Source organism: Nicotiana tabacum, chromosome 20 (genome assembly GCF_000715075.1).
Source record: "Nicotiana tabacum cultivar K326 chromosome 20, ASM71507v2, whole genome shotgun sequence".
In the NCBI taxonomy this organism is placed as follows: Eukaryota; Viridiplantae; Streptophyta; class Magnoliopsida; order Solanales; family Solanaceae; genus Nicotiana; species Nicotiana tabacum.
In genome coordinates this window covers 18548177-18573471 of record NC_134099.1, presented here as the reverse complement: position 1 = coordinate 18573471, position 25295 = coordinate 18548177, and the positions used below count along the sequence as shown (strand labels likewise).

The 25295-nt window shown below is 36.0% G+C and overlaps 3 protein-coding genes and 1 pseudogene across 7 annotated transcripts; 1 reads left to right on the top strand and 3 right to left on the bottom strand.

The window, feature by feature from the left end:
- The first annotated feature begins 1620 nt into the window (after positions 1-1620).
- LOC107798121 (uncharacterized) lies at positions 1621-5952 on the top strand. 3 transcript variants are annotated; one of them, XM_075240696.1, is made up of 2 exons: positions 1621-1836; positions 4886-5952. In XM_075240696.1, exon 2 carries the CDS (start codon positions 4991-4993, stop codon positions 5774-5776), a length of 786 nt encoding a protein of 261 aa, XP_075096797.1. In that variant the 5' UTR covers positions 1621-1836; positions 4886-4990; the 3' UTR covers positions 5777-5952. The 3 variants fall into 3 exon arrangements, with proteins under 3 accessions (XP_075096797.1, XP_016476570.2, XP_075096796.1); XM_016621084.2 differs by having other exon boundaries at positions 1622-1836; positions 4909-5952; XM_075240695.1 differs by lacking the exon at positions 1621-1836 and adding an exon at positions 1888-2272 and having other exon boundaries at positions 4909-5952.
- Positions 5953-6131: 179 nt separating this feature from the next.
- LOC107798120 (uncharacterized) lies at positions 6132-9394 on the bottom strand. 3 transcript variants are annotated; one of them, XM_016621081.2, is made up of 6 exons: positions 9237-9394; positions 9069-9160; positions 8723-8968; positions 7814-8270; positions 6566-6647; positions 6132-6485 (listed from the first exon to the last, which is right to left on the bottom strand). In XM_016621081.2, the coding sequence occupies exons 1-6, from the start codon at positions 9257-9259 to the stop codon at positions 6255-6257; spliced, it is 1131 nt and encodes a 376-aa protein (XP_016476567.1). In that variant the 5' UTR covers positions 9260-9394; the 3' UTR covers positions 6132-6254. The 3 variants fall into 3 exon arrangements, with proteins under 3 accessions (XP_016476567.1, XP_016476568.1, XP_016476569.1); XM_016621082.2 differs by having other exon boundaries at positions 6132-6446; positions 9237-9390; XM_016621083.2 differs by having other exon boundaries at positions 6270-6459; positions 9237-9390.
- A 177-nt stretch (positions 9395-9571) lies between these two features.
- On the bottom strand, positions 9572-13487 carry LOC107798119 (heparanase-like protein 2). Its single transcript, XM_016621080.2, has 9 exons — positions 13208-13487; positions 13061-13097; positions 12111-12294; positions 11242-11396; positions 10928-11161; positions 10531-10720; positions 10312-10437; positions 10123-10222; positions 9572-10031 (listed from the first exon to the last, which is right to left on the bottom strand). Exons 1-9 carry the CDS (start codon positions 13418-13420, stop codon positions 9720-9722), a joined length of 1551 nt encoding a protein of 516 aa, XP_016476566.2. The 5' UTR covers positions 13421-13487; the 3' UTR covers positions 9572-9719.
- A 2214-nt stretch (positions 13488-15701) lies between these two features.
- LOC107798118 (uncharacterized) lies at positions 15702-24953 on the bottom strand (annotated as a pseudogene).
- Between the last annotated feature and the right edge of the window lie 342 nt (positions 24954-25295).

Here is a 25295-nt window from a genome sequence, read left to right as displayed (position 1 = left end):
GCAGCCCGGAGCTCCTCCTATCTCTTTCTTTTATGTCTTTAGCTCAGTATTTAAAACTCTGTAGTTACATTTGAGAATTTCGTATTGTTAGATGTTCGTGACTTGTGACATCCCAGTTAGGGTTGTGTTGGGTTGTACTTCCGTATTTTATTGATATTATCTGTTACTTCGTATTATTAATCATGGTTTAGGCTATTTTATTGTTGCTTAACTGTTTAACGTCGAATTGGGAATAGTTGGTTGGCCTTGTCTTCACGAGAGGCGCCATCACGACCGGGTCCGGGTTAGGGTCATGACATTAGTAGACAATAATTTGTGAATATTTCCACGTACGTAAGTTAGTAGACAATGATAATTATGTTCTTTTCACGTTTATTGTTTCCAAAATTTATGATTTAGATATTGTTGGCAATCTGATTATTTATCTAGTATGTTAGAAAGCTTTTTCAAAAACTTCAGCTTATATAGTGCTGGAGTTTTTACAAATGAACTAAATAACTTCACCATCTTTTGCTGAAGTTTTTGAAAAAACTTTATGACAAAATTAATGAATCCAAGACAAAAGAACTTCAGCTTTTAGTGCTGAAATTTTTACAAATGAACTAAATAACTTTAACATCTTCTGCTGAAGTTTTTGAAAAAGCTTATCCATGACAAACAAACTTCAGCTTATTTAGTACTGAAGTTTTTATAAATGAACTAAATAACTTCAGCATCTTCTGCTGAAGTTCTTGAAAAAACTTAATGACAAAACTAATGAATCCAGGACAAAAAAAACTTCAGCTTATTTAGTGCAATTACAAACAAAAACTTCAGCAAATAGAGAACAAACCGCTACTATGCTTAAGTTCAACAATTACAAATAAAAACTTCAGCACACTTGCTACTTTAGGCCTGTCTACTAGAATGCTGAAGTTTTGCGTGATTGTTTTTGCTAATTCAGCCTCGTATGCTAAAGTTACGCGAAAAGTGGGTACACTTGCAATTTTTTTTGCAAAGCGAACATAAGTTAAAACGTGACAAAAAAGCGAATATAAATACAAATGTACTTTTGTGAACGTTGATACCATTCATTGGGCTAAGCTGGCCCAAAAGTGGCTGTTGATATAATATGATAATATGTGCTTTGACTAGCACTTGAAGAAACTACTGATAATGTTTGTGATTTTATTTTTTTGCCATACATAAAAAGCGAAAAAAATAATTTGTGACAGTATTATAATAAACATAAAAAAGCGAAAGAAGAAATCTGTGACGGTTTTATAATTCTTCTCAACAACAACAATATGTAATCCTACAAATAAATTTATAAAGGAGAAATAAACAATAAAATATACTGAAATTGGATACCAAATAAACAAAAAAAAGAAAGAACCAGAAATAAAAATAAACAAAAAGAACAACCTTTATGGAAAATTCTTCGCATGTGCTTACATTTAATGAAGTTAATCAGTCAAAGTACATATTAATATTAGCAAAGAATTCATTCCTAACAAATTTCCAAAATTGGTAAGACAAGAAAAAATAGTATACCTAATTCCGCACCAAACCCCCCTCCCCCCCCCCCCCAAAAAAAAAGTTTTAAATTACAATATATGAAAAGAAAACAGAAGATCAAATATTTCCACTTGGCTGCCTCGTATCTACAGTATAGTCCTACGTAAAATCTCCTCACACAGATTCCTCCGAAAACGTACAGAGAGAAACAAAAGAAGAGAGAGACCTTACACAAAAATTCCCATTTTCTCTCTTTTGGTCTCTCTCTCTCTCTCTCTCTCTTTTTTCTCTTTCTGTATATAATTCTTTGGCAATTTTGTAATCACCCATTTAATTCAAGTAAGTTCATTTCCCTATCTCATGAATCACATCACTGTTTCTTGAATCTTTGATTCTTATTCTGATTCTACAAATTTTTATTCTTTTTTATCTTGTTTTGATGGTGACTAAATTTCAAGATTGGATTTTTATGAGATTTGTGGGTTTATTATGCCTTGAAATTATTGTTACATGTGAGATAAATCCATTTCTTGGTTTGAATTATTGTGGGTATTTTGTGATTGGTTCAATGCTATTGATCTGCCAAATATTGTGGAATTCAAATTCTAGCTCTAACCCTTTTTGGGTTTTAGCTTCTTGTTTTTTGAATCTTGTTTCCCTTTTATCTTTCGTGAGTCGAGGTCAATCGGAAACAAACTCTATGCCTTCTTAAAGATAGGGGTAAGATATGCGTACACTCTACCCTTCCCAGACCCCACTTACAGGACTATACTAGGTATGTTGTTGTTGTTGTTGTTGTTATTTTTTGAATCTTGTTTGTGTATGTAATTTTAGTTTGAGAAGAAAGAGTTGAAAGAAAGTTTGGATTTTGAAAATTTGCTGATGAATCTGCATTGGTATGCATTTGTTAATGAATGTTTGGCTCAGTTCTTGTCATTGGATTACTTAACTTTTTGAAAGTGTAAAATGAAGTAGATTGGTCTAAGGTGTCGGATTTAAGCTCTGGTCCAAGAGGGCATGGGTTCAGATCCCAGAGCTGTGATTATTTGCAACATTAATGTGCATTAGTACAAAATTAGACAAGATTAGCAATGATCACGTTCTAAAGAATATGCTAATAGCATATAAAGAGTAAAAATAAGAGAAGGTCGGTTGACATGATCTAGTCATGTCCTACATCGACCTCTCACTGCTCCAGTTTATAGGTGTGAAACAATGGTGATGGATGTGTTAAAGGGGATGAGATATTAGGAAGTTGTCTAGAAAAACCAACAATCTCTTGAAATACATGAAGATTTAGCACGAAAAGTGTGCAATGGAAGAAAAGATAGATATAGGCTATAGTCTTGTTAGAGATTTGTATGCCTGGAGAAAATGTAGAGAATCTCTAGTGCTAGAGAATCTACACTTTTACATATTGCACTGATACAGGTCTGAATGGAGTTTACATAGTTGTGAGGATTCATAAAGTCGACTCCGACTAACATGGGATTAAGACATTGTCTTGCTGTAATAAAATGAGATTTAGCAATTAAGGTCGTCATTTCGTCTCTAAGAGTGTTTATTTCGAGACTGGAATGGTTGAAGGAGTAACCAAGGGCTGAGTCTTGTACTACTTGTTAAGAATATTAAGATATCTCCTTTTGAGCATTATCTGTTCTCAGAGAATAATTTTGTAATGAAGGAATTAGTCTAACTACCAACAGAGGGGTAGATTGATGTATGCATATCTGACAGATTTCCATAATATATTGCAACAATTGTGAAATTAGAATGTGAGTTATGATTACAAATTATAAGGTAAAAGCTTTAAAGCATGATGGCACTCATTTCTTAGATGAAGACCTAATATGTGGAATTAAAATAGGGTGACTGAATGGAGGCTTGCTATAGGAGTGTTATGCGATAAAAACTAAGAAGATACCTACGAAATGAAAGGCAAGTTCTATAAAAAAAATTGTGAGACAATGATCTTTTATAGGAGTGACGCACCAAAATATCCACAGGATGATTGTTGTAAAGATTTGAATGTTAAGATGGCTGTGAAGTCATTTAAAATTAAACAAGAATTGAAATATCGCAACCTAGTGTGGGAGTAGTACACCTAGATGATAACATAGAAAAGATTGCCTAAAATGGCTTGTTCCTATTTTGGCTTTCAAATGCACTGGGGAATATGTTTGATATGACGCATGAAGCTATTACAAGAAGACAAGATAGACTTACAAAAACTTGGTATATAAGCAGAAAGGTAGAGGGGTGGGCCCATCATCTGCTGAGTTTCAAACCATGCACCAACTGACCCTCAGAGATTTCTTTGTGATAAGAAAAGATTACCTAATCTTATGCACACACAAAAAAAGAGGGCAAGATAGACTTAATATCTCATGGAAGAGAGTTGTTTCGAAGACTTAGAATCTCTCGGAATTCACCTAGATTTGGCTAAAAAGAGAACACACTGGAAGCAAAGGATCCATATAGGTGATACCAAGTAGTTGAGACTAAGATTTAGTTGTTCTTGTTAAACTTATATTCGAGTCTTGGTGTTTCCGAAGAGCTTTTTCAGTTTGGTTAGAGATTTTTCTATAAGGACAATGGTGAGATTAGACAATAGCTTTAGAGAATCCCTAATTTGTCTTGAAAAACAAATTATTGGGCATTGAAATGATAAGGAAACACGAAAACCAAATAGGCGATTCCATAGCCCTCTTGGTGTTGTAAGTTGACATAGAGTTAGGTGAGCTCTTGTGCTGCACAGGCGTGAGCTATGCCTAGAAGCAGTCATGATACTTTTGTTATTTCGTACATAGACTTCTATTTGCATGCCTCAATATTTGGTGGTATGTCGGAAAACTCTGATGCAACTCTCTCATATCAGTATTGTTCTTCAAGATATTGGTGGAGACCACAAACAATAGCTCCTTCTGTCAAGGTTTCTCTTCTGTCTTGTAATTGCATTCTTTTTATCAGCATATATAAGAGTGATTTACAACTAACATCAAAGGTGCGGCTTCCATGTAAAAGTCCCTTTTTCTGTTCGATATAGCAGTCAATAGCCCATCTGCTCATACCATTGAAAGGGTTCATTTGGAGGAATTAGTTTGACCTTGGTTATAGTTTTCACCACTTAGAGGGAAAACAAGGTCCAATCAGATTTTCTTTTTTGGATGGGGAGCTAATTTGTTTTTATAGCGGCTTAGAGAATATGTACTTTTTTCCTTTTTGCTGATACGTAATGATGGGCAGCAGGAACACTAAATTGGAGCTATTCGTTTTTGCTGTTAAAGATATTTGAGAGGGTTGTGATTGCATTTTATGAGGCCTGTAAACATCAGCTCTTCTCTTTCTCCATAATTGTTTGCTTAGAGATGGCTGATAAATGCTGCAGCTCTTTTTTACTCTATATTTCAGGTTCAAAGGAGCTCCAAAAGAGGTGCTTTACATTGAATAGGTTCTGCCTATCAGATCCTTATAGCACTTGTTGCATTGTGCTATGTGGAAATCCATTTCAAATGCCATTACAAGCTTCGGTCAGAAGAAGGATTCTGCTGCGCCCAGTAGAACTTGTCATGAATACTCAGATGATGATGATGATGTCTGTTCAAATGACAGCACTGAGGAAGGACTAGAATGCCCAATATGTTGGGAATCTTTTAACATTGTCGAGAATGTTCCCTATGTATTATGGTGTGGCCACTCTCTTTGCAAGAATTGTCTGTTGGGACTTAAACCGGCTTCTGTGAAGATATCCACTCAACAAGTCCAGATTCCGTTGTTCATTTCCTGCCCATGGTGTAATTTGTTGACACTTCGATTGTTTTACCAGGGAAATCTCAAGTTTCCAAGCAAGAACTTCTTCCTCCTTTGGATGGTGGAGAGCAGAAATGGTGACAGGGTGACGTCGCCATCTGCCATTTACAGGGATCAAACTTCAGTTACGGGGATCCAGACTTCTGTCACGAACTGCAGGCGGACTCATCGTCTAGGCTCTTCAGTGTCTAGCGCTACTGGTCCTAGAACTAGCAATACAAGTGGTATCACCACAATGCAAAGGTCCCAGTTTTCTCTTCAGAAGTCCCTTGATTTCTTTTTCCGGGTGACATCCAAGTTTCCATTGGTTATTGTGCTTCTTCTGGTTGTTATATTCGTTATACCTTCCAGTGTGGGCATCCTACTTCTATACCTGCTGATCACAATTCTCTTTGGACTTCCATCTTTGCTAGTATTATACTTCGCTTATCCTGCTCTGGATTGGTTGGTGAGAGAGATTACTGCTTGAAGTGTAGCTGGTTCAATTTGTTTGAGAATTGTTTCTTAGAGTTCCGAGTCTGTAATACAAAGTACTGCTTACACTAGTAAACAATGTCTCATCAGTTCGATCTTAGTTTTCATATCAAGAGATGGTGTAAATATTTGTTGGTTTTTCGTGGAAGTTAATGTTAATTTTCCTTGAAAGTTTGAATCTTCTGTTGTTATTGGATTTATGATATCGCGGTTCACAGCCTGATCCTTTCACATTCAATTTTTTCTACTATAACAGGGGTAGGGGTAAGGCTGCGTACATCTTACCCTCTCCAGATCCCATTTGTGGGAGACTATGGGGTTTTTTGTTGTTGATGTATAACAGTATTGACTTGCGATGATCTTATGAAAGCTTATATACGGCTGAGTGTTGTGCCTCAGTATATATATACATGTTTTTCCCTGTAGAAAAGCTATCTCTAAAATTTTTACAGCTTTATTATGAAGGGTAGTATTTAAAAGCATAAACATGTTGCTGGCATTTTCCCAGTTGATCTGATCTTATTTGCCTTCTCTTTAACCTTAAGCTCTTCGTTTTCGCGATTTTGATCTGCTTGTTCTTTGGCTCCTCCTGCAATGCTCTCAATCCTTCCAACTTCATTGTTGAAATGTCGCATGGCTTTCGCCCTACGCCTGTCTAATTCGGCCTGTAATTTCATTCTGTTTTTATTTGACAATATTTCAGCCTGTAATTTCATTCAGTCTGTTGGTAAATAAATGAATTCCAGCAGATTCAACTATAATAAAAATTTAAGATGGAGTCTACCTCAATTCTCTCCAAATTTCTCTTTGCCTTTTTCTTCTTCTTAGTCTCCCATTCCACAATTTCTGTTATGAGCTTCTTGTACCTGAAACTTCTCTTCTTAGTAAAAGGCTAATGAAGTAGGTCATACATAATATATAAAAAAGAAGGGCTGACCAGTGCACTAAGCTCCGCTATGCGGGGTCTGGGGAAGGGCCGGACCACAAGGTCTATTGTACGCAGTCTTACCCTGCATTTCTGCAAGAAGCTGTTTCCACGGCTCGAACCCGTGATCTCCTGGTCACATGACAACAACTTTACCAATTACGCCAAAGCTCCCCTTCAGGTCATATATAATAGAACAACCAAAACCAACCCATTTCCTATTTTGAGGTTAGGGAGCAGTATTGTAGTGAACTCCTTGACTATGTTTATGTTGCAGCTAGAGGTGGCAAAATCAACTCATTTCCTAATAACCTAGTCAACTCGTCTAGGTTTAAATGGATTGGGTCATGACTCGCTTGTTGACTTGACTCAACAGGTTGAACCCGGGAATAAACCATCAAATTATTGGGTAAAAATTGGTCAAAGTAGTTTAAACCGACAGGTCAAAATGCAATGTAAACCGAAACATACAAAATCAAATTTGGGGATTGAAAATTCTGTAAATTTGGAAGAACTTAAGCTAATAATTTACGAAAATAAAGTAGCTTTCACTTCTTTTTTCCAAAAAGCAAAAATAATGAAGGAGGGAAAGTTGAATCGTGTTAGACGGATTGGATAATGAACCGTTACTTGACCCAACCAAACTTCGGACGGGTTTGGTCATGATCTGTTTACTGATTTGACCTATTTGATCTGCTCAAATAGGTTGGCTACATTACATCCCCTTGGAATGCGGCCCTTTCCCGGACCCAGCGTGAACGCGAGATGCTTTGTGTACCGGGCTGCCCTTTTTTTAGCCGCAGAATAAATAATACTGCATGGGGCATGCCTTATAATGATGTTTTTGCCCTCATGATTTTGGAAGACTAGTTTCATGCAAGAACTCTTTTAGTGAAAAGGGTATGAATGAAAGTTTTTAGTGTACAACAACAACAACAACAAAACAAAAACCCAGTAAATTCCTGCGAATAGGGTCTGGGAGCAGTAAGATGTATGTAGCCTTACCCCTACCCTGGAAGGGCATAGAAGTTGTTTCCGATAGACCCTCGGCTAAAATGAAAGTTTTTAGTGTGATGTCAATTATAAGGCATCAGTTTAACAAAATACCTTTCTATGATCTTCTCCATCTCTTCTTTCTCCCAAATATCTGCCTTAGAATTTCCACTTACAGGCTTCATTGTATTTGTCCCTTTAGCCATGCCTGTTTGAGATGAAGATAGTCTAGTTGGCCGAACAGCAGCGTCGGAAACAGGAACCTCAGGAGCTTTGGGAGGTTTGATATCAATGCTTTGGTCTGGAAATGTTGAAGTTTTCTTCATTGATGGAACTCTTTTGGCCTTTTCAGATACTTCACTTTCATGTTTGCTATCTCCAAAAGTTGGTGTCTTTTTAATAGATGGAACTCTTTTGGCCTTTTCAGTAACTTCACTTTCAGGTTTGGTATCTCCAAAAGTTGGTTTCTTCTTAATAGATGGCACAGTGTTAACTGGCTCTGGATTGGTTGTTGCTGTCCTTATTGGTACACTTTTATCAGGAAGTTTTGGTCTTGGCTTTGAAACTTCATCTGATACAATTCAATGTTAAGAAGAAAGTTAGTATGTTACAAAGTTGAAATAAAAAGACTTAGAAATATAACCATGTGAGACCACTCATCAGATTCCTACCGAGATAAAAATATTAGGTGATTTCTTCGCATCTGCCTAAGTTTTGGCCTAACTGGTAAAGTTGCTGCCGTGTGACTAGGAGGTCACGGGTTCGAGTCGTGGAAACAGCCTCTTACAAAAATGTAGGGTAAGGATGCGTACAATAAACCCTTCCCGGGACCCCGCGCATAGCGAGAGCTTAGTGCACTGGGTTGCCTTTTGCCTAAGTTTTGGCGGGTAGAATTACTCAATAACCGTGTTGGTGGGAGGTAACAGGTTTACGATGAAGTATTAGAGGTTCGTACAAGTAGGGGCCCGTACACCACCATTATACAAGGAAAAAAGATGGAAATTTTGCAAGATTTCTTCCTACCTGGGAACTTTTCAGGTTTCTTAGGGATAGTATCATCTGATTTAGTTTTGATCTTGGTAAAAGGTTTATCAGCTCCTCCACTATTTGTCCTTCTGTGGTCTTTTTCGCCCTTGTCTTCGATTGATTTTACAGCAAATGCAGCTGCAGCCACTGCAGCTGGATAGTCAACACTATCGCTAGAATCATAATCGCGACTCATTGTTCTTATAAACTGTCTGTGCAACCAGCTAGGTGCTCTTTTTGTCTCTGCCAAAAACACAAACCAAACTTTTAGTATTATTCTGAAGTTTCACTATTACAATGTTCTTGTTTTCCTAAGATTGAGATTTTGAGTCTAAGTTACTACCTTTAAAAGGTTGAGTTTTCTGTGGCGGTATTGTTCTATCTCTTGAGCTGCTGCCTCCTTTCTCTTCTTCTCCTATACCGGAGAATCTCACCCTAGAACAGTATATTAATTGTAACGCGAAAAAGCTATATCTTTATGCTAGAATTTGAAGTTGACGTGTTACGTTACCTCATTTGCTTAAGCATATCCATTCTTTCTTTGTACTGAAGACCTTATTTTGATATCTCAAAGATTTGATAACAGTGAAATTTGAAGGAGAAGCACAGAAGAAAAAAGGAAGCTTTCTTTTTCAGTTTGATAAAAGCTGTGTTCTGCTTTTTGATATCTTTGCATGTACTTATTAAAGAAGATATCTTTGCATGCAAGTCTTGGTTTTGGATCTTGAAAACAAAGATATCAAGCATTCTTTTCTTCTGTTAAATGGTTTGCTTTTTGTTGAAGTGATTCAGATTCCTTTTATATAGATGCAATTTCCTTTATCAGAATCCCATAGAAGAAAGAAAGAAAACAAAACTGAGAATGTAATATAAAGCAACTTACTAGAAAAATAAAACAAAGTATTAAGTTTGATCTGAAACTTCTCTAAACATTTTGATGAAAAGGATCTAGTGCCTTTATCCTAATTTAAAACTAAATTATTTTGTAAATTATCTATGCACAAGCAGGAGCTTGGAACCCTCTCAAGGTGGCAAAGACGATAGAACGTGGAGCAACGGAGATAGGCAACGTTGGATCAACGAGCTGAGGATTCATTTCTGGGATGTCGAATGAGGCAGTGAGCTTCAATGGAGTGCCATTTAGCAACAAAACATCACTTTGGATGTTGCCATCTTTTGGTGTCAAATGGTACTCTTCCCTTTGATGTATAGGCTCAATCCTACTAGGATACATGTTCAAGTCATCTACCACAGATACTTCAAATGTTGTCGACTTGTCCATGTTAATCAGTAGAACTGTAACACCCTGAGAGACAAAAACAAAGATTATTCAGACATCTTTAGAATCATGTTACACTTAATAAGATCATACTATTCTTGATAATGTAGTATCTTACACTTGACTTTGAGCAATGAGCATAGGTTCGCAAGTAAGGAGAGCCCTCATGAGTAGTAGAAAGCACATTCTTTCCCATCAGCTTATGCCACAAAAGAGCACTGCAAAAAGTTATCAGAAAAAAACCTTGTAAAACAGCTAGACTATTGAGAAAAAGGCAATATGAGATCATGAGAATAGCGTTAAATACCCATAGTAATCTGGATTTGGGATGAAACTTGTAGTGTTGAGAAGACCATAGTTTCCACCAATTAAGGATTGTCTGCAGTATACCTTATGGTTGAAAGTTGATGTCATTCCGAGTTGATCCAAATACCTGCAACACCAAGACTAACTTAAGACATTCTAGCCAATGAAGGCGAAAAAGTTATTACTACTTTATTATATCAGACTTGCTATGAAGAGTTACCAGAAGCCGTTGACGAAGGTATGTGAAGTGGTTTTGCCACCACTATTATATGCTCCACCAGATTCACCAACCCAAGGTCCAGAAGATGGTGAAAACAATTTAGCAGTATTTAAAACATCATTAAATGTTTGAGCTACTTGACTAAGGTAAATTGGATCCTGAAGTTTGTCAATCAAAGTTGGATCAACACCTGCAGTATAACAAAATTCTTAGTCCAAAACAACTCAAACTCAAACTAGAGGGGGAAATCAAGAAGACAATACAACATTTTTTACACGGAGCATAGAATTATATATGTGAGATAATTGTGACAAGTTCAGTAGTAGGAAGATAAAGGCTGAATACATCAAGTTTAAATCCTGGATCAGCCTCTGGATGCAAGAATGTCGTTATATACCTGCTCCAAGATTGTAAATATGATGTGTCAATCCGTCTATGACGTCTGGACCGGTAGTTTGAAGGAAGACTTTGAACCATTCTTCATCATAAAATCCACCAGGGGCCAAGATTTTTGGTCTAGTAGCAGGGTCAGGGTACATATGTGTTATAAGTTTCTTTAATTTCTTGACATCTTTGCCATATTGTTGAGGCCTTATTTTTGCAGCAACCCCTCCTGCACAAAGCTCATTACCTACAAAAGATTTATGTTAAATACTTTTATAAACAAGAAAATATAATTCATTGGCTTAGTATTACAGTTTGTATTTTTACCTAATTCATATGAGTCAATCTTGTATCCTTTTCTAATAGTGTATTTCATTAATGATTTTGCATTAAACTGATTCCAATCTCCTTCCCAAAGAGTATCATCTTCATCTGATTGTATCCTTCCAAGTAAGGCATTCAATGAAAATGTTAATGCAGCCCTGCATAAATTCACAAAGATGATGAATGTCAACATAAATAACAAAAAATAATTTCAGCATAAAATTTCGCATAAGTAATACTCCCTCTATTCTATTTTATTTGGCACTATTTTCTTAGTGGTATGTTCCAAAAGAACCGCACAACTTAATTTTCATAAAAAATTTAACTTTATATTTTTCATTTTACTTTTGATGACATGTTTTTAGTGGCATATTTAAACCACGAGTTCTAATTTTTTTCTTTCTTGAACTATGTGTCTATTCAAACACCACCACACAAAATATCATCTTTGGTTGGTTATACAGGGAAAAAAAATCACCTATAACATTTTCTTATTTTTGAGAAACGCTTGGTTGGTCTTATTAAACTCTGCTATTGATAATGCTATTAATTATTATTTTATATAGGAGTATCAACAATACATGGATAAGAATAACTAAAGACAAAAAACTCTTAAAGTGTCAACGGCTCAACGCACACATAATAACACCTATTATATTATTCCGCACATAATATTTTTGTATTATAATCTCTGCATAATTAATCCATGAATCGACCTTCTTTTTGTTCTACGAGTAATTAAGATCCATCTACATTGAGTGTCTCACTCGTGACCATGTACATTTATATATAAAAGGTAAAATAAAATGTAGAATATTAATTAATAAAATTTAAGAGGAAAGCAATTAAAGGAGAAGAAATGATGATCATACCCTGTTTTGTTAAATAAATCATGCAATTCATCCCATCTATTCATGTGGAGACATCCTTCAGCAAATCCAAAGAGGCCATCTGATTTTTTCTCAAAGTTTGAGCATTGCTTTGGGAATTTTCCAACTTTGTAGTAAACCTGATCTTGTAGTGAACCTCCTATTCTGATTCTTAGTGGATTGAATGCTGCAAATTTTTCAAAAATAATCAAAATAATCTAAACAAAAAAAAAAAGCTGCAAATTTTAGTTAACGTCTTTTTTTGGGTTCAAAATAAGAAGAGAGAAATATATAGACGTTTAGAATAAAAACAAAATTGGGTCACGAAAACCATGAGAACATCAACAGGAAAAAACAAGTTCCCATAATTAAACTCTATTTTCAAGCAAAATGTTTTTTTGTTTGCATGATATTCTCTAGCTGTTTTCTGTTTCTATTATATTCTCAAAACTCTTTTCTATTTTGTTCTCACATTCTATAATAACATTGTACATTGGTGTACATAGCGGTATTTGTGCGAGTCGTGTCAGTCTATTATCACAATTTTGCTTTTAAGTGAGTTTGAATCTAAGACTACAGTGAATCTAAAGTCGTACAAATAAAAGCAATGTCAGCTTTTCTTTTCTTGTGGATAACACGAGTTAGAACGAGAGTCTTGGAGCAACAATAAAGTTGTCTCCATATAATCTATAAGTCACAGGTTCAAGCCATGGAATCAGCCACACATGCATGCATTAGGTTAGACTGCATGCCTACATTAAACCTCCTATGGAGTGTGTCCCTTTCTCGAACTTTGCATATATACGGGATGCATCGGGCTGTACTTTTTATTTTTATTTTTTTAAACACGAGTTGCAAGTTTTGGAATATTAAGTATGCAAATATAAAACACTATGCAAAGTCTACAACACAATGGAATAGATCTAGAGAAAGCAATGAACTATAAAACCAACCTTTAACGGCGTTTGTAAGAATCTTGTTTTTCAAGTCCTGCATGTTTTTTTGGTCAAAATCAGTCAATAAAATCTCCTTTAATTTCCTTCTTCTTTTCAAGAAATATAAAACTACAAAACTTGGAAATATCAAAATAGAAAAATTACCAGATTAAGGATACCAGCTTTTCCCCATGGACATTGATTATAATCACACTTGTTTTCTGGCCACCAATCTAAAGTTGCACATATGAAATTATCATCTGTTTTAGCTATAGATGTCACTCCTTTTACTATCACCTTTAATTCATCTGAATTAGACAAACAAAAACAAGACGACACTAAAAGAACCAAACAAAACAACCTAGTTCTTGAATCCATTGTTTAATGAACAATTAATGAAATACGTGAAAGGAAAAAATGAGAGAAAAAGAAGAAGGATATAGAAAATTATAATAGCTTGGAAAGTTTATATAGAGATATAATAGCTAAGGATTTTAAATCCTTGTTGGCTACTGCTACAAATGAGCGCACTATTTCAACTAGGATTCTATTCAAAAAAAAAAAAAAGTTATCCAGTAATTATCCTCTTTTATTCAAAATTCGTTTGCTAAAAATGGGATAATATAGAAGAAGAGTTCAAGATTTGGTAGGATTCAATTGTAGGATTAACTTATATACACACAATTAAGTTTTTTTTTTAATTATTAATATACTTTAACTTGTTGTACTAATAATTTATTTTATTTTTAGGTTACTAATTTCAGCTCTTTTTTTTTTTACAAACAGTTACCAATATAGTTAAACTAACCCCTTGTTGACTACTAAATTAAGCTGTTTACTTTAACTAGGAAAATTAATTTATACGTAGTTTGTAGTCTGAAATTCGTACTTTATGTTATTCAAATAGGTTATATATAGAAGACGATTTAAAGATTCAGCAGGATTTAAGACAAACACAACTTATGATATACTATTGAGATACCAAAGTCAAAGTAAAGACTTGAGTGTTGATAGATGTATAATACGTGTTTGATTGATTGTATACTTTTTTTTATTTAACCATAGTTAATTATTGTATATTTTCATCTTATTAAAGTACTTAACTATGGTAAAAAAATATGATTTGATGTAAACACTTGGTGCAGATAAGTTTTAATTAATTTTATCATACTAGAAAGCTTTTTCCACTTTAAAGTTTGATACGATGATGAATAACAATCAAAATTAAAAAATACCACAAAATGTACTAAATCATGACCTAATATAATAATGATGAAACGAGAAGTTTGGCTCTGTAGAAAATACATAGGACAAAAGCGATTAGTAAGGTAGTTAATTGTCATGAAATACTTGTGCACAACATTTATAATCAAGTTAGGTTTCGGGAAAAGAGAATATTATCATGTTTGCAGTTTATAACGTAAAATCTAAAGTTATGGTGATTTTTGGGTGCTAGTGCTACAATTAAGTAAAATTTTAATTGCGGTATCTAACATGTGAACGGATTTTGGCTTCTGTCCATTTCCTCAAGTACTATTTACATCTTAAGCGTCTAGATAAAAATAATCTAATAAGCATTCTAACCATAATTAAGCGACAAGTTTTAGGAACGTAATCGCTAATTAATATCAGATAAGATTAAAAAATAGATGGTTTAGTCATATCCTGCGTTGATCTACAGATGCACCGATCTTAAGTATGAAACTATCACATGGTTGACCTTAAATCACATGGAAGGAAGTTGCCTTGAAAGACCTACAATTCCTTGGAATCTTAAGTTTAGACTTAGTGGGCGTTTGGACATAAAAATTCTAAAATTCCGAAAAAAAATGATTTTTTTTTCAAAGTGAAAATGGTATTTGAAAATTAGAGTTGTGCTTGGACATGAATATAATTTTTGGTTTTTTTGAAGTTTTGTGAGTGATCTAAGTGAAAATTTTGAAAAACAGCTTTTTGGAGTTTTTCAAATTTTCGAAAAATTCCAAAATCCATCTTCAAATGAAATTTGAATTTTTATAGCCAAACATTGATTTTGAAAAAAAGTGAAAATTTTTCGAAAAAAGTGAAAAAATTATTATGTCCAAACGGGCTCTTAGTAGAGAACCTCTATCATTATTAATTACTATATATATTTATATTTTTTTACTTGCACTTTAATTTTATTTTGGTAATGAGTTGAATTAAAAAGAAAGGATTCATATCGCCTACCCCAATTTATTTCGAACTGAGGTGTTATTGTTGTTGTTGTTTCAAGTAAAAACTTTTGTAATACTAATTTAAGTATCCAACTAGCTTTGGTAAGAAAACGATTCAGATTTTAATTCGGTAATAATTTAAATCATTCCTACAAGATTTTAATTTAGAGTAGCAGAGAAACTGTTCTATGATGCCACAAGATGTCTCATCTGGTGGAATGCTTTTATGGATTTGATATGAATGGGAATTTGAAAAGGCCCTCTAATATCATTTAGTGAGATGAAGGATGCTGGTATTAGGCCATATGACAGTACATTCATTTCTATGTTCACTGCTTATTATAAGATGAAGCACAAGTTATAATAATGCTTCAGCTTGGCCCAACCTCTGCCCATTACCTTAGAGTCTGCTGCCTGTTGCGTGCCTAAAGTTTCCTATGATCCATCAGAAAATGAAAAACACCTGAAAAAAGCAAATTCCTGTCACATTGCATTACATAATGTGATTCATAAATACAAGTCAAAGAAAGATTACATAATGCATTACATAATGTGATTCATAAATACAAGTCAACAGGAAGTTTTTGTGCTTCCTGTTGCTAGGGAGCACAAAACTTAAGGTCCGTTCTGCAATATGTTCAGTCCTATCAGCGTGACATTGCGAGTAGGTCAATGAAACGAGAGACCCGTGCGAAATTGAGACCAACCCTAATAACTAAATAAGCGAGAAAGAAAGCTGATTGCAGGTGGCACTATAAGCTAAACCAACCACAAGTTTGGACTATGCTTATTTGCACAGAAAAATATAACCTACACTCAGCTGGCAACTAAAGAATAGGGACAAAAGGATTGCTATGTTTCTTTCAATGAGGTAATTACTCTAGGCTGATCATGACTAAATAATTGGTATAGCGCTCTAAAACAGAAAGTCTGAATCTGAAAGTTCAAGAACTTTGTGCAAGCCAATTGGATTTACACCAGGCCGAAACGCATTTCCTTCAATGTACCTGTAACATAATTTAATATCAGTATCTACATGGTGCCCACAAAGTTTAATTGCTTATAGTTATCACTTAATTACATTTCTTTCAAGAAGGGTGTTTGTAGAAGGTATCAGGGATCCTCCCAGAAAACTGATTGTGATCAAGATACCTGAAAACAGATACAGCGATTCAAGAATCAAAACCACATGTATGCTGAAAGATGTTTGCAAGGAAAAGATCTATTATACAGTTATGAAAAATAAAGAGATGATCTATAACCACTTCAAATGGAGAAGGAGCAAAATTTAGTAACTTTGATTTGGTCTAGTTAAGTATGGACTTCTACATAGTGAGCTTTTAAGTACTAGAAGGAATATCTGTTCATAGACTAACAACACGAGCCCATTTCATGGCAGGCCTACCACCATCAGTTAGAAAGAAACAAGTACTATAAATGTCGAGCTTATTTCCCAAATATATTTGGGTTAAGCTAAAATACAGATCGTTCACATTTCGTAGGACTGTCCGGTTGTCCAAAAGGTAACTTGTAGTTTTGGGGATGGAAAGAGATTTAAGTCTTCATATATTAAGAGGGTTTTAGGGGATAGAGGGGATGTAACTTTTCAGACACATAAGGTCGGCCAGCTAGCTCCTTATCAAAAAATAATAAGTATGCCAAAGCGTTCTTACACTAAAAAATCTTCATCTCCTTTAGAATGAATTCAAGAAAGATCCTTGATGACATACATGAAAGAAACTGTTATAACCTCATAACCAAAAGAGTTAAGTAGTAGATAAAACTACAGAGAGAAAGACTTAAAAGTAAGTTAACTTGGGAATATGAGCAATGCTAGCCGGTATAACTCCAGTCATCTTGTTGTAGGATAGGTATCTGTAACAACCAGAGATATCAAAGTTGACACTAGTTGAAAGCTTAAGCATGAAAATATTTGTAAGTACTGAATAAAGATAGTGGTTATTATCCAGAAATATACACTTAACTTGAAGACCAAAACATAGAACTTACAAGATCTCCAAGTTCGTCAAATTTGCAAGCTGTGCTGGAATGCCACTAAAATAATTATTATTTAAGTAACTGCAAGTTAAAGTGGTAAGATGAGAAGTCCTTATATTAGCACATATTCCATCAAGTTAGAAGCAAGATAAGTCTTCAAGTGAGACTTGGTAATCAACTTAGAGGTTACGAAGGGCAGGAAAGCATCCTTCACGCGTATGAGTTCCCGAATAGTCCCAACCTAACAACTGTTACCAACATCCCTCGAATTGCATCAGATCACACTGTCGACCATGTAGGAGACAGATTGAGTTGCTTAATTAAAAGGAAAAAAGAAAGATAGAAGACAGTATCTTACAGGTGCCGAAGATACTGCAAGGTGCCCAACTCAGGTGGAATTCGTCCAGCAAAATGATTTTCATGCAGATAGAGATAACGCAGCTCTGGGAGACTAGCAAGCTCCTTGGGGACTTCGCCTTTAATATTATTAAAACTCAGGTAGCTGAATAAGATCGAAGGGATCAATTATTAATTATGACCCTAAACAGATCAGGACATAGATAGTAGACTGAAAAGGTATTGAAGTACTCACAGATGTGTTAGCTGCTTTAGTTCACCAATTTCAGGAGGAATGACATCTTGCAGCTTATTCCACCTTATATTTCTGGAAGAGAAAATTCAAGAACAGGATGTAATCAACATGAATAGCAATATACACTTGGAAAGTACAAGGCTCCAAATAGTTTCACTAACCCAACAATATCACCCAAAAAAAAAAAAAAAGAGAGCACAGGGCAAGAATCACATTCGTTAGTCAAAATCTCTATGCTAATAAATAACAATTACTCCAAAAGCATTGATCATGTTAATTAATTACCTAATAATCATTTATCTAAATACAATACAATAATTTGGATAATGCAAACCAAATGAGCCTTAAAATGGTAATGCCATTGTTATACATTAATTTCCTTTCCTTCCCATCCTTCAAATGATTAACCCCTATAGGTGGTTGAATGACAGCGGCAAGTAGACCACAATGTTCTATAAGAGAAAAAGTGAGACTTCGTAGTTACTTGATAATAGAAGAAAAAATATTTTTACTTTTCAGGTTAACAATTATATGTCTCCTCAATTACAGACTACAGTTGATTTTGACCACCAAAAGACGCGCCTCAAATAGAAAAACTTCAGTAGTTGAGGTCATTGCCCCAAGCGCAAGTATCTGATAAACAGAGGCGGATTTAGAATGTTAAGCTTATGGGTTCCTACAACGATCTCAAGTTAATATACATAATAATTGGATCAAAGAAGTGGGTTCCAAGCTAAATATTCTTACATTTTTAATGAATTGTTTAGTATAAATACATGGTCTATGCAAAAGTTACTGAGTTCACGGGAACCCGTAAACCTTGCATTAGATCCGCCCGTGCTGATAAAGATTACGTTTGATCAGGTTGAGTTTTCATTTCTTGGCCAAATTGTTATGGATGTGGTCAGTTTGTATGATGTTCATCCAGATTTCAATAACACAGCATAGAGTCTAGACATAGTTATGATGCAAAAGAGCAACAAATTAGAGAGACATCACATGAACATTTAGAGAAAAGATGGTACAATATTTTCAGCCGCTTCAAACAGCCAATTTGAGGAGGAAGTGGACCAGTCATCTTGTTGTTATGCAGATCCCTGCCATATATAAAAGGATAAAAAACATTACGAATCTCAAATAAAGATTAAAATGACAGAACAATGCAAATGCAAAGTCCCCAAAAAGAACAGAACAAAAGCACCTTATGATTAATGTGCAGCTTGATAATTCGTTTTATTGGATTAACAAGTACAAACGACTGGAGAGCATAGAATCACATACAGATTGGAGACTTACAGCAAGTTTATCTGTTTGAATCAGATAAAAATATAGTTTAAGAAAAGAAATTGCTAAAACTCATCAGGAATAAAATTCTGGTATAGAGCCAAGAAGCATCTTACAGCCGAGTAAGATCCAATAGATTAGTTACAATGGGCCGACAATAGAAACGGCATAAACTGCCCTGCAAGTTGAAAACTACAAAATTGTGAAGAGAAGCGGTAGTGATATTGGAAAATTGAAAATGACAATAATCAGATAGATATATATTATACTACAGGTCGTTCGAACATAAAATAGAGAATGATTGGCAGATATTATCTCCAAAAGCAAGAGAATGACTATTCAGAAACGGAGAGGCAATACTTAGAGTTCAGTAACTACACTAAAATCACCCTGTGTGGTACATGTAACACCAGACCATGGGGGTAAATTACCATCTCCACAAGGATCATCACCAACCCATGCATACACTACTCTCCATCCAAGAGATGCCCTAATTTCATTCAAAGCTTTCACTGAAGTCACAAAAAACATACTTTTAGATTTAACAAGAACTAACTTTTTCTGTCCATGAATGCATTGAAAGATATTAGTCAAACTATAAAAAAATTCATGCTTGAACAAAAACATTAAGTAATTTCCCTTCCTTGTGGAATAAAAAATATACACCATATAACAAAGTTTTCGTCAGAAGTACTAATTAATACTCTCTCTGTACCAATTTGTACGACATTCTCGAGCTGTTAACTTTTAATATTTCAAATTCATTAAACTATAAAAAGTATAAGCTTTGATGGAATGTTTTCTCCATCAAAGTAACTTTTCAAATATTATTTAAAATATGTACTACTATCAGTAGCATAAAGTCATAAATATAGATATATAACACTGTATCAAGTCAAATACTTTCATATAACTTTTGATAATCTGAAATGCCATCGTAAAATGGAAAAGGATTACAATACAAACATGAACACTACTACTAGTAAAATAACAATGTATTATTACACCATGATTCTACATTATAATGCCCCATGTTGGACTTCGCTAAGGCTTTTGGGTTGGTGATTGCGAACTCTAGCTTCCGAAGAGGGAGGAGCATTTGGTTACTTTTCAGAATGCGGTGGCGCAAGGTGATTCTGGGTGAGATACTCGCGGCGCAGCATAGACTCTTGGTGATGGACGTTGGCTTTAGGTTAAAGAGGAGGAAAAGGTCTACTCGAGGAAGACCGAGAATTAGGTGGGGAGCCTTAACTAAGGATAAAGCCCAAGAGTTGGAGTGGCGGTTGTCGGTTATGGGAGCTTGGAGGAGCAGTGGGGACGCGAACACTATGTGGTCAACGACAGCAGACTGTATAAGGGAGGCTGCGAGAGAGGTATTAGGGGTCTCGACGGGTGTCTCTGGTGGGCACAAAGGAGACTGGTGGTGGAATGAAGTGGTCCAAGGTAAAGTGGAAGCGAAGAAGGCGGCGTACCTGAAGTTAGTGGGGAGCATAGGTGAGGAGGAGAGGCGAGCGTGCATGGAGAGGTACAAGGTAACTAGGAAGGAAGCTAAACTGGTAGTCACGGAGGCTAAGACTGCGGCTTATGGTCGTATGTACGAGGAACTGGGGGAAAAAGGCGGGGAGAAGAAGTTATTCCGGCTGTCCAAGTTGAAAGAGAAGAAGGCTCGGGATTTGGACCAAGTGAGATGCATCAAGGACGAAGATGGTAGAGTATTGATGGAAGATGTCCAGATTAAGAGGAGATGGAAAACTTACTTTCATAAACTTCTGAATGAAGAAGGGGATCAGGATATTGTGCTAGGCGAATTGGAGCATTCTGAGAGTCACTGTAACTTTGGGTATTGCAGGCGTATCAAGGTTGAGGAGGTCGTGGAAGCTATGCGTAAGATGAGCAGGGGCAGAGCGACCGGGCCAGACGAGATTCCGGTGGAATTCTGGAAGTGTGGGGGGAGAGCAAGTTTGGAGTGGTTGACTGGGTTGTTTAATGTTATTTTTAAGGCGAAGAGGATGTCGGATGAGTGGAGGTGGAGTACAGTGGTTCCATTGTATAAGAACAAAGGTGATATCCAGAGTTGTAACAGTTATAGGGGTATCAAATTACTGAGTCATACCATGAAAGTGTGGGAGAAGGTGGTTGAAGTGAGGGTGAGAATGACAGTGTCTGTATCCGACAACCAGTTCGGGTTCATGCCGGGTCATTCTACTACAGAAGCTATACACCTTGTTAGGAGGTTGGTGGAACTGTACAGAGAGAGGAAGAAGGATCTGCACATGGTATTTATTGACCTAGATAAAGCGTATGACAAGGTTCCTAGAGAAGTTCTCTGGAGATGCTTAGAGGAAAAAGGTGTGTCGGTTCCCTACATTATGGCGATTAAGGACATGTATGATGGGGCTAAGACTCGGGTTAGGACAGTAGGAGGCGACTCTGAGTATTTAATGGGGTTACACCAAGGTTCTGCGCTCAGTCCGTTCTTATTCGCCCTGGTAATAGATGCGTTAACAAACCATGCTATTCGCCGATGACATAGTTCTTATTGATGAGTCGCGAGTCGGTGTTAACGAGAGGCTGGAAGTTTGGAGACAGGCTCTTGAGTCTAAGGGTTTCAAGCTGAGCAGGACGAAGACAGAATATCTGGAGTGTAAGTTCAACGATGAGCTGGGGGAAGTGGGTGTGGATGTGAGGCTTCAATCACAGGTCATCCCAAGTAGAGACAGCTTCAAGTACCTTGGGTCGGTTATCCCGGGGGAGGGGAGATCGATGAGGATGTCACACACCGTATTGAGGTAGAATGGATGAAGAGGAGGTTAGCATCTGGAGTCCTGTGTGACAAAAGAGTACCACCGATACTCAAAGGTAAGTTATATAAAGCGGTGGTTAGACCGGCCATGATGTATGGGGATGATTGTTGGCCTGTTAAGAACTCACATATCCAAAAGATGAAAGTAGCAGAAATGTGGATGTGGATGTGCAGACACACTAGGATGGATAAAATTAGGAATGATGATATTCGGGAGAAGGTGCACGTGGCTCCCATTGATGACAAGATGCGGGAAGCGAGGCTTAGATGGTTCGGGCATGTTAAGAGGAGAAGCCCAGATGCTCCGGTAAGGAGGTGTGAGCAGCTGGTTGTGGAGGGCACAAGAAGAGGTAAAAGGCGGCCTAAGAAGTATTGAGGAGAGGTGATCAGGCAGGATATGGCGAGACTTCAGATTTCCGAGGACATGACACTTGATAGGAAGATGTGGAGGTCGAGTATTAGGGTTGTAGGTTAGGAGTTAGTTGAGTCTTGCCTTACTTTGTACCTTTGTGAGCCTAGTCTGGTAGGGTTTTTGTCTAAGATAGCTAGTGGCAATGTTGTGTCTTACTATTTCGCTTTTCAGTGCAGGACCTATTTACTAGCCATCGCTTTTGCTTTGCATCTTTCTTCTGGATTTCATGTTGTTCCTATTTTTCCTATGATTTCTGTGGTGAAACTAATATTGTCTCATTTTGTCTTTTTATTCTCTTAAGTCGAGGGTCTTTTGGAAACAACTTCTCTACACCTTCGGGGTAGGGGTAAAGTCTGCGTACACACTATCTTCCCCAGACCCCACTAGTGGGATTTTACTGGGTTGTTGTTGTTGATTCTACATTATAACAAGAGTTTAAGTGCTATGAACTAACAGTATAAAAAAAATATTTACAAAGTCAGGTCACCTAAAAGGTAATTACATATGATCTTATTTAGAAGGTAGAATGGCCTAAATGGCACCTATACTTGTGTCACTTTGTCATGCCGGTCCTCCTACTTCACTTTTTTTCATCCAGACACTTCAACTTGTTCAAAATCTATATTTTAAACCCCTCTGACCATTGACCAAGCACATGTGGCAAAATAATGGTTGAGATGGACAAAGTTAGTGTAATTCACGCAGATAATGAGTGTGAATATGAACATTTTGAACAAGAAATTATTAAAATAAGAAGAAAAGTCATTAAAATAAGTATAAAAAAAAAAAAAAAAAAAGATATTTGTTCCTCCCCCAAACGCTTCTTCTTCTTCTTCTTCCGCACTGTAACCCCCCCATAACAACACTCCCCTCCCTTTTTGTTCCCCAGTACGCTTCTTCGTCACCCCCCCCCCCACACACACACACACACACAAATACCCAACAACACCTCCTCACTTTTCGTTCCCCCTGTACGCTTTTCCCCTCCTACTTTTCATCGCTGATATGTTCTGGAATTTATACTTGTTCTTCTTTTTCAAAGAAGTTGCATTTGGCATAGGGATGCAACAATGGTTGCCGTGTATGATCCAGTAACTGAAGGTGTAGATCCAAAGTCCAAAGAGATTGGTAGAGCTCAAGGCATGTACATAAATTCACAGTTAGATGGCAAGGGACTGCACTTGACGTTTTCTGTTATTTTCACTCATGGGGAATTCAAAGGGAGTACTTTGGAGATTCCAGGTGCTGATCTTTTTGCAATGAAGGAGAGGGAATTCTCAATTGTTTCAGGGACTGGTTTTTTTTAGATTTGTTAAAGGTTATGGCATTATGACAACTCACTTTATTGATATGCCTAATCTCATAGCCATTCTTAAGCTTCATGTTACTGTCAAGCACTATTGACGTTTACTAGTTCTATTTATTGGTAGTTTTGTGGGTCCTATCCTAAGTTAAAGTTGCTTCATGATTCAATTTACAATTCGAATTGTAATGTCTAGGTTAATATATTTCATGAAGAATGTGATTTATGATGTTGGAAGGTTTTTTTTTAGGCAACTGAAAACTATTTGGTGATGTACGCTTCTCCCTTCCCCGGCTTCTTCTTTCTCCCCTCCACCTTCTGGTTGTGAATGGAGAAGGGATATGAGATGGACAAGGAAGAAGAAATCTGTGCATTTGAGGGAAGAAAGGTGAGGTTGAGGTATTGATTTTCTTTTTCTTTTTCTTTTTCTTTAAGGAAATAGTATATAATAAGTTTTTAGTAGATAAAATATAAAAAATGACATGGAATATCACGTAAGCAAGTGAGATACACACGGTCAGAGGAGTTTAAAATATAGATTTTAAACAAGTTGAAGTGTTTGGATAAAAAAAAGTAAAGTAGGAGTACCGGCATGACAAAGTGACACAAGTATATGTACCATTTAGGCTTTTCTGCCTATTTAGAAAAGTGGAGTAACTTACTATAATAGTTTAAGTTATACCGTGTAAAATTCTTACTATGTCAGTGCGTAGAACTTAAAATCCTTATAACAATAGCTATACTTTGACTAAATCGTCTAAAGACTATACCTAGAAACTACTTAATAAAGTAAATTTGAAAACTTGATCAGCTAATACGTAAAAAGCAGCATAAAATCTCAATAGACGGAATCATAATTACAGAAACTAACTAAAAAATGAAAAAGTAAATGAGGCGAGCTGAGGGTGAAAAGGCGAAATACCGGCACGCTTGAGGGTTTCACAGTTAACGACGCCGTTTTTGATGAAGGAGAACACGAATCAAGAGAAATACTGAAGGTAAATGACAATGGCGCGCCATTTAGTTTGATATAGAAGTTGAGATCGAAGCTTCGAGAATTATTCACACTAGAGAGAGAACTGAAGAAGAAGATGAAGAAGAAGAAGAAGAAGAGGAGATCGCAAAGTGATATAAGATGATCTCACTATGTGCGTGCGTGTAGGAAACGAAAAATTGGAATTCTTTCGCATGAATACCAGAAATGTGTAAAACGCAAGCCAGAGATGGCATGCCTCGAACAGTATGACGTCGCATATATTTTATGCGAGGTACTAAAAACTGAATTTCAGCCCAATTAGGTAAAATTACACAACTTAATTAATTGATCAACTTAGAATTTAGAGCAATTGAGGGGAGCAATTACAAATTCCGGGGGGGGGGGGAGAGGGGCAGCTTTTAAATTCTTTCTTTTTTCCATTTTTATATTTCTTATAGACCCATATTTTTGTCACACATTACAACTTATTTATCTGTTTATATGAAAAGAGTTAATTTAATTTTAATTTCAAAAAAGAACATCAAACTAATAAAAGAAAATGTGTCTATAAGAAATATTAAAGATGAAAAAAAAGAAAGGATTTAAAAATTCATTAGCAATTACACCATATTTACATACTTATATGAAAAAATTTAATTCAAATTTTATTTAAAAGAAAAGAACATCAAA